Source organism: Perissodus microlepis, chromosome 22, assembly GCF_051167445.1.
Source record: "Perissodus microlepis isolate ML-2025 ecotype Zambia chromosome 22, ASM5116744v1, whole genome shotgun sequence".
Taxonomy (NCBI): Eukaryota; Metazoa; Chordata; class Actinopteri; order Cichliformes; family Cichlidae; genus Perissodus; species Perissodus microlepis.
Genome location: NC_140481.1, coordinates 26,207,878 through 26,221,596, shown reverse-complemented (window position 1 = coordinate 26,221,596; position 13,719 = coordinate 26,207,878). Strand labels below are relative to the sequence as shown.

At 41.6% G+C, this 13,719-nt stretch overlaps 1 protein-coding gene across 1 annotated transcript in view; it reads right to left on the bottom strand.

The window, feature by feature from the left end:
* nfatc1 (nuclear factor of activated T cells 1) overlaps nt 1–13,719 on the bottom strand; it is a 47,667-nt gene that overhangs the window by 22,481 nt on the left and 11,467 nt on the right. The window contains exons 6-7 of the mRNA XM_084919489.1: nt 12,177–12,317; nt 1,251–1,306 (exon numbers count right to left, since the gene is read on the bottom strand). Coding sequence (XP_084775615.1) covers nt 1,251–1,306; nt 12,177–12,317 — 197 coding nt within the window. The remainder of the gene's footprint in view (nt 1–1,250; nt 1,307–12,176; nt 12,318–13,719) is intronic.

The following is a 13,719-nucleotide window of genomic DNA, read 5'->3' as shown; positions in this document are numbered from 1 at the left end:
TATCTAATGAGCAGCAGTTCTCTGGGTGAAAAAATGCCTTCAGGTTAATGCCAGAAGTCAGAGGAGAATTGCCAGACTGCTTTGAGATCTCAGGAAGGCAAAAGTAACTCAAATAACCACTTGTTACAACCAAAGTAAGCAGAAGATCATCTCTGAATGTGAAACCTTGCAGCAGATGGGTTACAGCAGAAGAAGACCACACCGGCTGCCACTCCTGTCAGCTAAGAATAGGAAGCCAAGGCTGCACTTCACACGGACTCATCACAACATGAAAGCACGGATCCATCCTGTCTGGTAACAATCATCAGGCTGGTGTAATGATGTGGGGGATGCTTTCTTGACACACTTCGGGAGTGTCGCATAAACACCTGAACATTGTTGCTGGCCATGTCAATCTTTTTACGACCACAGTGTATCCAACTTCTGATGGCTGCTTTGAGCAGGATACCAAACCATGTCACAAAACTCAAATAATCTCAAACTGGTGTCTTGAACATGACATTGAGTTTACTGCACTCAAATTGCCTCCACAGTCACCAGATCTCAATCCAATAGAGCACCCTTGAGACGTGGTGGAACAACAGATTCATGTCGTGAATGTGCAGGGACTGTGCGATGCTGTCGTGTCATTATGGACCAAAAATATATGAGGAATGTTTTCAGCCCCTTGTTGAATCTATGCTATGAAAAACTGAGGAATTAAGGCAGTTGTGAAGGCAAAAGTGTGTCCAGTACAAAAACATGAAGTGTTTGGTAAGTGCCCTCTTAGTTTCTTCCAGACTATAAAATATTTCTTGTAAATAAATAAGAGATCAGATATAAAAAGTATAACAGTTGAATAATGAACACACATTCTTTTTGTAGTATTAGCTAAGGGGTTGGGTTATTTTGCCTTTCCTTATAGGCTTATGCTAAGCTAGTAGATGAATGACTAGAATAGTTTACAAATTTTAAAGACTTCTTGAACTTCCCATCTAATTATGTATAAGTTTACAGCAGATTTGTGATTCAATAAAAAAAACAAATGCGTTGTTGTTGCTAAGGCAGGTTGTTCTTCATCACACTGAGTGGGGCTCCAGTCGCTCTTGGCTCTCTTAATTTAGACGTTAGATTGTTTTTCAGATGCGAAGACTAAACATTTTGGCATCGAGTTCAGATAAATGATTGGGAACAGCTGCTCTTTACACAGCGCTTTAATCCTGAAATGAGATCAGCTTTGTCACGATCACTGTGTCACATGTATCACTTACAGGCTTCGAGGCGTCTCTCTCAACCTTGGCCTCAGTCTCCCAGATGTGGTGACCGTCTAAAAGAAAGGACAGGAAAGAGAGAAAGACTTAGCAACGACGGTTCAGAAAATAACCCACCTACTTGGCTCCCAGCAGAAATGAAGAAATGCAATGAGTGTTGTTATTATTATCGGTTACATCAGTGATTAATAAAACAGCTCCGGAGAGCGGAGGATATCACGAACGTCACACTGTCTGACCCACGGCTCATGAGCTCATATCCTCGGTCTAACAAACCGGGGACAGACTTCGAGACAGCAAAATCGCACAGAGAGAAATCTGATGCAATCCTGAAAAAAAAAAAAGAAAAGCAGTCATACCAAAGAGATGAGCGACATCTTTGGTGGATGAGAGAAAGCTTGACTTCATCGCTGTGTGGAATCCCAACATGCTCGAGCAGCTGGTTGGCTCGTTAATGCGCGGCGACTGGAAACTGACAACTCGCCTCGACTTTCAAACCTCTCATTTCTTCTGTTCTCATAGGAATCTTTCTGCTATCCCCATATAATGATTGTTAAACGGTACTGGTACTTTTTTCTCGTCTTTTCTGGTAATGTGCTTTTTTTTCTGTTTAGCTGCCACAATAAAAAAGGTTTTCCCATCAGGCAATAAAACGAGGCATCATGTGAACTGCTGGAAACACAGGCCTGCTAAAAAAAGCTCGGGTTTGATTTGTCATTTTGCCCAATGAGGTGTGAGTAAAACTATAATTTTCAACCAATTTATTAGACAGAGGGAAACCACTGTGATTTCTTTAGACCCCTGACTCATTAACAAGGCTCTAAATTGACATTAAAGGGCTGTGAAATTGAAAACTGCACTTTAAAAGAAAGAAAAAGTCAGCCAAGGCCAAATTTTTTTTGAAGAAAATTGACTCAGTGTCGCTCAACATGATGCCTGGAGTTTGACAAGTGGAGCGTTTGAATGGAGCAGCCAGCTCAGTGGAGACGGACGGGACGCTCGATGTTTGAGTAGACGGGAGTTGTGAGGTGGCACAGATGGAGGAGGTGCAGCTTGGCACTGACTGGAGAGCCGCAGACCTCTCTCTGCTCTGTTTGATCTCACTTTCATTTTTCTTATAGCTGCTGCACATGCCTGACACTTAGCATTAGAGTTTCAGGGTTGCTGCTCTCCAGGAAGAAGCGATAACATTCGTTTCGAATGAGTAATAGGGCTACAAATTCCTCTCAGACGATTTGAATCTTCGAGTGTCAAGTTTACGCTCATTATTTCAACTTTAACTCTAAACACAAAATAAAAGTCTTTTTTTTAAACCAAATGTTTCCACAGAACTCCTTCATATAAAACAGATGGACTATCATCCAAGAAAAACCAACGAAAAAGGCTGGGATAGAGTGCGCTGTCACTTTAGTAATAACTCGAGGGAAACCTGAGAGGGGCTCAACTGAGAGCTGAGCTGTCACTTCTGGAGACATATTTTCAAACTCCTCAACAATCAGAAGCCTGTCTCAAATACTGTTTTTACAATACAGGCTCTGCTTGTTATAATTTAGTCAATTTTTCAGTGCACCTGCTGTAAGTAAGAATGTGGAACTGGGGCTGAGCTATTAGAGCAAAGTTTTCTTTTTAAGCCTGCTCTGTTAGACATTTAAAAGATCACTTATTATTTCTGCTAAATATCAAACATCTGACATGGTTTCTGCTGCCATTAGCCACACAGTGCTTAATAATGCATAATGTTTATGCTACAGTCAATATACACATGTAAATGTAAGTGGTTGAAATGACTTCAAAGGGATGGAAAGAACATTTCTGACGAGCTGCAAACCAGAAAAGAAAAAAGGAAACAATGCAACGCAGCCTGTGAACGCTGCAGATACATCAACAGGTTCGACTTGTCTTCCAGATGACACTTAATACGTCTCTTCTAGCAGTGCGTGCAACTCAACATATATCATAAAACCTTGCTATTACTTGTTGTATGTTTGTCTTTTTTCACTGGTAAAATATTTTAATTCCATTTCAAGTAAATTTTCCCTACACGGTCTCTTTAGTACTTTAAAAAACTAGTGTAAATATTACATTATCATAGAAAGCAAGCCCACAATACAATAATTAGTATAAGTAAGCACTTATACAAAAAACAAAATGAAAAAAAAAAAACAACTTCATCATTCAAATCTTCATCCTCGTGACCGTTCTAGATGAAACATGAAGGTATGAGAGGAAGACAGAAGGGGAGTATACGACAACCTCCTACGTGAAATATTTATAACTTACTGACAGGAACACTATGAAACTTCTGAGAAAAAAGGGACAGCTTATGACAATAAATTTTTCGTTACCTAAATTTTTCACTCTCTCTGTGGACGCTCATTATGTTCATGTCTGGCTCCACATTTCTCTTCTTGGACTCTACTAGAGATGCTTTGCATGATTCACAGTTCAAAATAATCATCAATCATCTCCAACTGGGCCTCCCCTCAGCTCATCCTCTGTCTGAAACAACACGTGTTAGCTCATCTCCCTTTAAAATAACTTTCTTCTGATTGGTTGCCACAAAAGAGTTGTGGGTGGGGCCACTGTGCTCACAGCCTGAGCTGTACTGACATCATAAAGATCCAAAAGTAAGAAAGACTGTCTGAAACGAAGCCTTAGCTTTTGCCTCAAGGGGATTGCTTCTACATATAGTTAGTTAATTATTCAACTTTGGATATGTTCAGTAGGAGCATTCGTCACTGTAAAGATACAGGTATGAGAGAAATGAGGGGAAGCATAAATGGTCTACTTTCATTCTAAAAACAAAATGAAATCTCAGAGATAATAAATGTAAACAGCATTCTGGAAGCTTCAAGATAATCTGGTACAGATGCAAGGTGTAGAGTTATGGGAAGTGCACACACACAGACTGGTGGTGGTATTATGATTCAAACATAAGATTTATAAACAATATGGCAAAGAAACCTCCCTATAAACAGAAAAGAGAAGAAAAACAGCTCGTCATACAGGAAGTTCTCAGTGAAAAGAATATCTTTACGTAAGCAGCGCTGACTAACTTTAAAAATAGTTAACGTGACTAACACTAAAATCTGCGCGTTTGTCTGTCTTTCCTCAACCCCACTCTGTCTCCTCACTTCAGGAAGCTCTCCAGAAGGGAAGCCTTTCCAGTCATTGTCAATCCACAGGAGATGAACATGTTTTTTAGATCTCCCTCAACGTCTCTGTCTGTTTCTCCCCGTCTGCTTTTGCCCTCGCTCTCTTTGACTCACGCACATCATTTTTCACATCATCACAGAGATAGAAAATTTGAATTGAGCAATTTGTTCTCAGTGCCCAGCTACCTACTGCCAGGAAACTTCTCAAGAGCCAAAAAAAAAGAGAGAGAAAGAGCTTTGAAAAGTTGAATGCGTGGGATGCCTTTGTTTGAAAAGACTGTACCGGATAATTGATAACCACAGAATGTAATTGATAACCACAGAATGTTCCAGAGTTATAGGGCAACATCTGCGCAAAGCCTGCACCGATCCAATGAAAAACTTCGGCAGCAGTTTCTCTCCAGCTCCCCTCCCACCAAATTTCAGCGAGCACAATTTGGTTTCTAACTCTCTGGCCCACTGTGCTGGATGATATCCAATATTATCTAAGTTAAACAACTCAGCCTAAAACCACCTCGACCATATAAACCCAGCACCCCTCCCCAGCTCTCACAACGCCCAAGCTCCACCGGCCTTGGCACCGTCCCAGCCTCTCAGAAGTCGTACAATTCACATTTTGTTAGCAACGGTCTACACAAATCATTACTTTCTCAGAGCAGACATAACACAGAGCAGTCAATGACACAGCGGTGGTGTGCTGCAAAGAGTCATGGCAGCCGAGGGGGATCAAACAATATACAATACAGTTATTTGTCATGTTGTGTTTAGAAAGAGATTCAAACAGCTCCTTGTGTGTCTTAATTGAGGCTGGGTGGAGTAAAACTCTGGTGCCCAGAGTGAAACAGCGGGGTGGCATGTGCCCAAGCCCTCATAACGTACAGTAAATATAAACATATGCTCTACCCAAGTCCATGTGGCACACTGAAAGAGTTCCCTTGTCCTCTGACTGACGACTGAGACCTCTTCCTTACCACCCTGAAAACATTTGGATTTTGGAAGCTGCTTGGAAACTGAGGCCAGCTCAAATCTGATAAATGGCAGCAGATACTGACACAGAGCCCTCAAGAGCACCACTTAAAGCTACAGCGGCGCCTGCCACTACACAACGTCACCCGTTTCATAGAGAAATCAATCTCTGGAGTTTCTCAAAAAAGCTGTCTTTTTCTTTCTTTTTTAAGAAATCATACCCTATAATTTATGAAAACATCATCGCATCTGTTTATGTGACTGTAATTGATTTGTTTATGAAAAATAGCCATTGTTCTCAAAAGTGTCCGAAGCAGCCAAACCGCTGAACAGCCATTGTTCTGTTAATGTAATGAAAGTGAAGTGCGCCGACCATGCGCACCACCAAAGCAAAGGAAGCCTCCCTCCAAACCAAACCACCGCTCAAAAGATAGCACAGCTAACAGAGCGTGCAAGTTAAAACAAACTCATTCACCCCAAGGTACATTACTGTCATTACGCTACTGTCATCTCGCTCACAGCTCTCATTAGTTTAAAGAAGGAGGGCTGTCTGCAGTTTTCTGCCGGTAATTTTAGAAACCATCTCACGGCAACGCAGCGCGGTCAAGTTCAATTTTCAGCTCGTCTTACTTGCTGCTCTGACCAAGAACGATTAGACAAAATTGTTTGGGTGTTTCCGTCAGACGAGGAAAGCTCGGCTTTTCTACCTGCTCGGAGCTCCAACTCGTCGGCTCACAGAAAGAGCGACGGGTGAGGAAGATGGTTCAAGGAAAACATAGCTGTAGGTTTGATGGATCAGGGAAATTGTTATTCGCAGCGATGCTGATTGCAGCCGACCAGGCAGCTCTCCAGAATACCAGGCCAGATGTGAAAGTGCTCTTTTCATTTGGGGTTTTTCCTCTGAAAGGATTTCCTCCAGGATCTCTCGCTATTATCAATCATTGAAGGGAAACACTGTGCAGAACCACACTTGATTAAAAATACTCCAGCAAATAAAAGGAGGGACCCGGTGAAAGCAATCAACGGTGTGCATTACTTTCAGATAACTGCAGTTGTGAAACAGTCCAGTTGTTATCGTTTCAAATGGACGCTTCCTGAACTATACAGTTATCATCAAATTTGGGGGGAAAATGTCAGCATCCAGGTGACGCAGCAGGCCTCGCTAAAATCTAATACTGAAGACAGAAAAAACCCCAAGAAAATCATTTTTTAGCTTCATTAGTCAACACCATTTACTAAATGAAGACCATGTGATGCAGCTGGAAACTAGTAAGTGGGTCTGAGAGGTTTGTTTATCATGTTAGTCATATAGTCCAAGCATGATTAAAACAGATTTAAAAAAAAACAGTTGGGAGAATAAAATCAAACCAGCTTCTCAAACCCAAAAAAAACCAGCAACAACAAAAACAAGACTACAACAAAACTTAGAACTTGGTCATAAAGGGGGGTAACTCTCCACATCGCAGGATCCCAAACATTAAAAGAGAGGAGACAGCAACAGCAGTTCTCATTCAAATTCAAATACTCAACCCTAGCATGCTATTGGAGAACTTATGTTTAACTTTAATAACTTTTTTCTATTTTCTTTTTCATTGTTCAGATGCAATAGGGTAGCACATATGGTTCCTTGGCCAATAAAGGGTTAAGAGGAAGAAATGTTCAGCAGAATCAAGCTCATCGAGGGCGTATCTCCAATGACTGGTTGGGATTAAATATGAAGGTTTAAGAGAGAGAGAGAAAGATCCTGGCTGGTTATGAGGTTATGAGGTAAGGTTATGAAACATCTTATAACTTAACAACAAACTTGTCACATTTTGTAACCTTATATTGGACCTGCGATGCTCACTTCTAGCTCCATTTTCTTTGAGTCGCAGCTCAGAATAATCCTTGTTTATCTTTAGCTGGGCTTCGGTGCAGAGCCTCAGATCATCGCCCTTAAAGATAGCTTTCTTCTTTAAGGGTATCCAGTCTTCTGATTAGCAGCCCTTCATAAACAGAAGTTTTGAGCACAGGCGGGTGGAGCTTCTGACAAAACCACATTAGAGATATCTGCTCTCTTTGACATCATCCAGAGCCAAGAGTAGAAAAATCTGTCAGAGCCTAAGCTTTTAGAGTGGCCTGAAACCCAAAGCCTTGTTTCACAGGGATTATTAGTACATACGCTGACTCCAATATGTCTACGTTTGCCCACGTTTAACATAAGCATCCACACTACAACAGCATAAACAGAACATAATATGTCTACTTTTATCGGTGCATATCTATTTTTTTAAATAACCAAGGTACAGTTTATACTTCTGCTGACAACAAATGAAGTCTTCCAGTACTAATCAACACAAAGAGGTGACTAGAGGACAGCAGGGCCTAATTTCCCACATGGAGTGGCTGCGACTTATCACAGAAAGCATCTCCTGGGCAGTAATTTTGCAAATGAAAGCAAGGTGAGATCGAGTTAGGTTTAGATTACAGGCTGATGTCTGCAGCACCAAAGCCATACAGTAATCTCTTATGACTGATTGGCTGTAGTCACGAGTGGCAGCTGAACCGATGTTATCTTGGCCATTTCTGCTAAAGGCGGGACATGCAGGCTAGATAAAGCAAAGCCAGTTTGTGTTTTCAGACTGTGTTAAAGAGCAGGTGACAGAGTGTGCAGGTCTCTATGGGAAACAGGGATTTCCTTCATGAGCGTGAGTCACAGGCAGCAACAAAAACAAACTCAAAAACATGAAACTGCACATGCACAAAAAACACGAGGTCTCAAGGTCACCCCCTCTTGTCACGTTCGCACTCCAGAAGTTTTTCATTATTTACCGCAAGAGGGAAAAAAAATCCATCGGACACTAAAACAAAAACCAAAACAAATTGATTTTTTTTTTTTAGCAAGTTGGCATCTCAAGGCAGGGTCACTCATCCCGGCTATAATTGCAGGGGAAACTCTGACTAAAACACACACACACGCATACACACACACACACACACACAGACGTATTCACTTGTAAGTACAGGACGGATGCAAAAACACAACTCTCAGGAATATTTGCATCTGTCAGCATCCGCATGTTCTGTTACCGCAGCTTTGTGAAAGTTATTTTGTGAGAGCGCTTCATTGGAAGATTTGCAGGAAAATTGTCCATCGGTAAAAATAAATGCTTAAGCCCTTTATGGCAACTAAATCCACCACTCCGGATTTATGAGTTTGATTGTTAAATGGTTTCTCAGAGCTCCACTTTGGCACGAGTAAAAAAACAATAAAAGTCTATAACTTTTCCAGAGCGTACATGTTCTACATGAAGATTTGAAAACAGAGATGAGTTGTATATTTTTTTAAATATGCAGATATGAGCCTTTAGTCCTTGGCCTTATTAGTTAGTATCTTATTATATCAGTGATGCCATTTCACCCCAGAGAGTAATGACGTCTCTACTAGTCTCTATTTATCTGTGTGTTTATACAGAGAGCAGCTGTAAAGAAGAACCAGTTTGATCCACAGGGAGCCCGCAGCTCATAGAGTTAATGAACTGAGAGCTGGTGGCAAAGAAGCAGCTTGGATAAAGAGGTGGAAGGATGGAGGGATGTGGAGGGGGGGGGCAGTGTTGTGGAAGCCTGGCTCAAGGGTGTTTCCATGGTAGGATTGCCCAGGAATCTGATGCTGGTGCCAGACGCAGGGAAACCCTCATCAAAAACAAGGGAGCACACCCATAAGCATCAGTCCACGAGGCCCTAAAGACGGCCAGATTCAAAGCTCAAGGAGAACCAGAGTAGCTAAAGACCCAAACACGTTGGACGTTTCTGTTTTGTTTCCTTTGTAAATGAACCAGATGAATGTATTTACAATGAGCTCAGAGTTTGGGTCAAACAGAAACACACAATTCAGTCAGATCCGCTTCAGCCAAATTGTTATTATTTATATTCAGCAACATGGTTCTGTTCTGGGACCTCTCCACCCTTTCGAGAGGATACGTGGAAAGCATAAGGCGTGGTCACTGCATCTTCCTGCTCTTTCATACATGGAAAACGGGAGGCAGCAGAAGCAGCAGCAAACCAGCCATTCAAAGCAGAGCAAGCATCAGAGATGACACATGCATTTAATGAGTCAGAGACAGCATGGAAAGGAAGAGCTGGGCTGGAGATGGGTTGCCAAGTTGCTTATAGATGTCCAGCAACTGACGGCAGGTTAAAGCAGATAAAATAGTCCACTCTGAAGCTTATCTTAAATATCAGTTCAATATCAACTGGACGATCAGCTACTGTGGAGCGGCTCTGAGAGCAGCTCATCTGGCGAGTTTACAGCTGAGGCAGATTTCACGGCTTGTTCGAACTAATGCTTTGCTCAATTTAGGGTCAAAAATATGTGGTTTGCTAAGCAGGACACACTGATTGGATGAAACGCCGGGAGGCAGAGCTAAAAAGGTTACATTTATAGAGATAATTGGTATCGATGAAAAAGGCAGTTTGGTAGTAGACAGTAGTTTGACAGCACTTTCACACTTGTGTCTGAAGCTTTCAACCACATTTCATATCTACCTGCAATGTGGTTTATCTAAATATTCAACAAGCTATATATTTTTTTAATAATTTAATACACTATGGCTATAAATTTGAAATGTGAGATAAAGGAAGAAAGTTTAAAGATTAAAACTAGATTAAAATTCAGCCAGTATCACTTTACACAAAGGAAGATTTCCATCTACATTATTGTGGTATTATTGTATTTGGGGACATCCATCTTTTCCATTTGAATATATGGAAAGCATAAGGCAGGGAGTGAAAGCTCGGTACACAACAGAACAGATATCAGCGATAACAAGGATGACGCTCATTCAGTCAGGCACAGCACTGAAACGAAGAGGTGGGTTGTGAAGCAGCTTGCAGAGGCAGAATCAACTAGAAGCAGGGTAAATCAGCTTAAAGAAAATGTGCCTACAAAATGTTCAAAGACGTGTCAACTGATAGCTCTGCTGTGGGCTAGCACTGAGATCAGCTGTTATCAGGTCATACACCAGGACCGCAGACAAAGCCTTGTTTTGTAACCTGCCTTAAGTGAGTAAGTAACGCTATACTCACTTTATGCATCACTTTAATGCTAAATTTAAAAAACAGAATGGACTTTTCTATTAAATTCAAGTCAAATTTACAGTCCCCAGTTTGTTTTGCAGCATGTTTCACAAATGAAAAATACGTAATGTACAGAGCCAATATCAGATTTAAAAACAGGAGGACTTAATGTAAACTTTAAATTTAAAGTTTATCAAGCGCTCTTCTTCCTGTCTTTCTTATCTTTCTCCATCTCTGAGTGAAGTTAGCTCTCTTTCCCTTCTCTCCCTGTGAAATACAGGAGCTGGACCTTTAGCTAGCAACACACTGTGTGACAACTGCACGTAAATTCAGTTCTGGTTTTAACAATGAGCCAGTGAAGAGAAGCTAATATGGGAGCAACATGAACTTTATTTTCTAGCTCTTCTTAGTACTCTAACTGCAGGGTTTTAATCAACTGAAGGCTTTTTGGGGAAATTTTACGTTAGCCTGATAATAATGAATTATGCATGATTTTTTTTTCAGCATGACAGGATGGCAGAGGATGTTTCTGTTTTAGTAAAGCTGTCCTAAATATTAGTTTAATGTCTGCATAGAAACATATATCCTGGTGAAACATGAGTCCCAGGTTCTTTACAACAGTAGGACACAATTTTTATGAGGTTGTTTGGGGTTATTACAAACCTTTATGTCTTCAAGACATGCACAAACTAATTTTTGTTATCAGGTCTCATTAATAAATATAGCTAGGTATCATCTGCATAACAATGAAAACGTATCCACTGTTGTTTTTAATTACATTATATAGGGGAAGCATGTATAACATGAAAAGTATAGGTGTCAGGACAATTCCTATGAGACTCCAAGGCTAACATCAGTTTATTACAAAGTGGATATTGCATATTTTTCATTTCTGTTCAACCCAGAGCTTCATGTCGTGCTCCAAAAAATGGTTCTGGTGTCAGCTCTAATTCATCACATGACATTAGTTCTGCCTCTGATCTGCCCTTTTCACCTCATGAGATCAGAGTTAAACAAAGAGTTTGCGCAGAGAGGAAAAAGATTCTTCTTCCGAGTGTTAATAAACAATCTCACTACTCCATCGTACAGTGCTGGAGGCGCGCTGCCTGTGTGCCCGTGCAGCCTTGAATTCCTTCTTCCACAGGTGGAACAATGAAAAGGCTTCCTTTGTTTTTTTTTTTGAATGAGTCACCGTCGTGATAGGATCACACGTGTTTACATTGCTCAGCCTTGGCCCAAACTGTACCTCACGTTGCTTTGCTAAAGCTAATCAAGGAAATTGCTGTTTGTAAACCTTGTCGTATCAACATCTGGGAGCAGTCCCCGCTCCCTCCTAACCAAAATGGCTTAACGTAAGAAAAAGAGAAACAAATACTGATGCAAGGCACACACACACACACAAAAGTGTCCACACCACGTGCACAGCCACCCACCTACATGCGCACGCACACACATATGCAACACATGCTGCATTTGTGATCCATTCCTCTGCTGAACAGGCAATGGAAACTTCTGCAAAAGTAAATCTGCTGGGTTAAAAATACAGCGCATTAATGTGCACCACATGTGGCACTCTGGCAGAATGGAGGATATTTTGACGGCGGGGGGAGAAGAGGAGCTGGGAGGGGAGGAGCAGTCCTGGGGTTTCTCCAACAGCAGAGAAAGGGAGACACACACTCACACACACACATACACACACTGCTGCACTGAGATGAAACAGCGCAAACTCCCAAATCTCCTCCGGCTTTACCTTGAGCCTTTTCCACGAACACCACCTTGGAGTCGTGCTGGAAGTTGTGTCCATCGAGGAGCATCCTCTCCCCTCCGGGGGCGGGACACGTCTCCAGGCTCTGCTTATCCACCAGCGGCAGCTCTTGGGCTGATCTCTGAGCTGTGGGAGGGAAAAAACAAACCGGGCCTCATCGCTCAGCTAATACACACCCACTCCCCATGCAGACCTGAGCATCCAGACCGAGGCTGAATCACTACCTAGACAGCTTTCACAGAGCTGTAAACCTCAACTTCTCCATGTTAAAATTAAGATCCGTGTTTGGCAGTAAGCATAGAGAGGCTTCATGTTGTGTTTATTTGTGTTTCCCTTAAATTATAGAGGATGTTTCCTCTCAAATATTTCCTCTCCTGATCCTCCTTACGCCTCACTCTTAACTTTTGGCCTGTCTTTCTCATTCCTTGTTTGCCTTCATTCCCCCCCCCCCCCCCCCCCCCCCCCCCCCCCTCCAAAACGATCTATCACACGCCACAAAATACTCGCTAACCTTGTTCTGTCTTCAGCTAGATGTAAAGCTGATGCCTTAGCAAAGTTTAGCCCATGTAATTTCATTCTGATTGACCTGGATATATAAACAGAGGCTGAATATTTGCCTCACATGAGAATCATCTTTTTGTAATTTGATGCTGCTGTTTTCTGATTTTGATAAAACTCTAATTCCCTGTCTTTGGAAACGATCAATCTCTCCCACATCTCTTTGCTGCTCTTCGCCTGTGTGTCATTTTCAGCCTCGCTCACACACCAGGCGAATTTTGGTCAAAAACAATTGCTTTGTGGCAGTCGTTCAAAAACTAACAATGGTCTATTTCAAGGGGTTGAGCTCATGGTTTAACTACTGTCTTTCATTTACCTCATAAGACTTAATCTGTGTGGCAGCCCTTGGTGCCAGAACCACATGAAGTGGCTGATCTGCCTGAATTTAGCCCGGTCCATTGAAAGGTCAACTCCAGTGCAGTGCAGTCAATGGGGTTTATCGAGCCAGTCTTAAAAAGCTTTTACAGGGTTAATGCTATTACATTAAAGTGTAGTTCACTATCACATGAACCGCATTCAGTGGCTCTCGTTACATGGCTGCATCTTTTTCTTTTATCTTTATCAGCGAATCTACAGCTGTTCTCTTCTTTCATAATTTTGACTCAGTCCAACGTTGCTCATTAATATTCTCTGATCTGGTCGAGAAACGGATAACGAAATTTGATTTGCAAAGAAAAAACTGACATTTTCAGATTTGAGAAGCTTACGTCAATTTGGTTAATCAATTAAGGATTAATCAGTTCTCATCGTTTCTGATTAATCTACTGCCCAGTCCTTCGGTCTTGTGATCTTTTTAAATCGAGCGGCATCCACTTACAACCACCAGTCACATGGACTTTTGTTGTCTTTCTAATCTCACTCCATTTGATTTGAGGAATTATTAAAAGTCTAAAACTGGAACACGATACAGTATTTCACAAAAACAAGCCTGTCTGCGTCCCTGTCAGCAGCTGTGTGAGTGTCTGTCTAT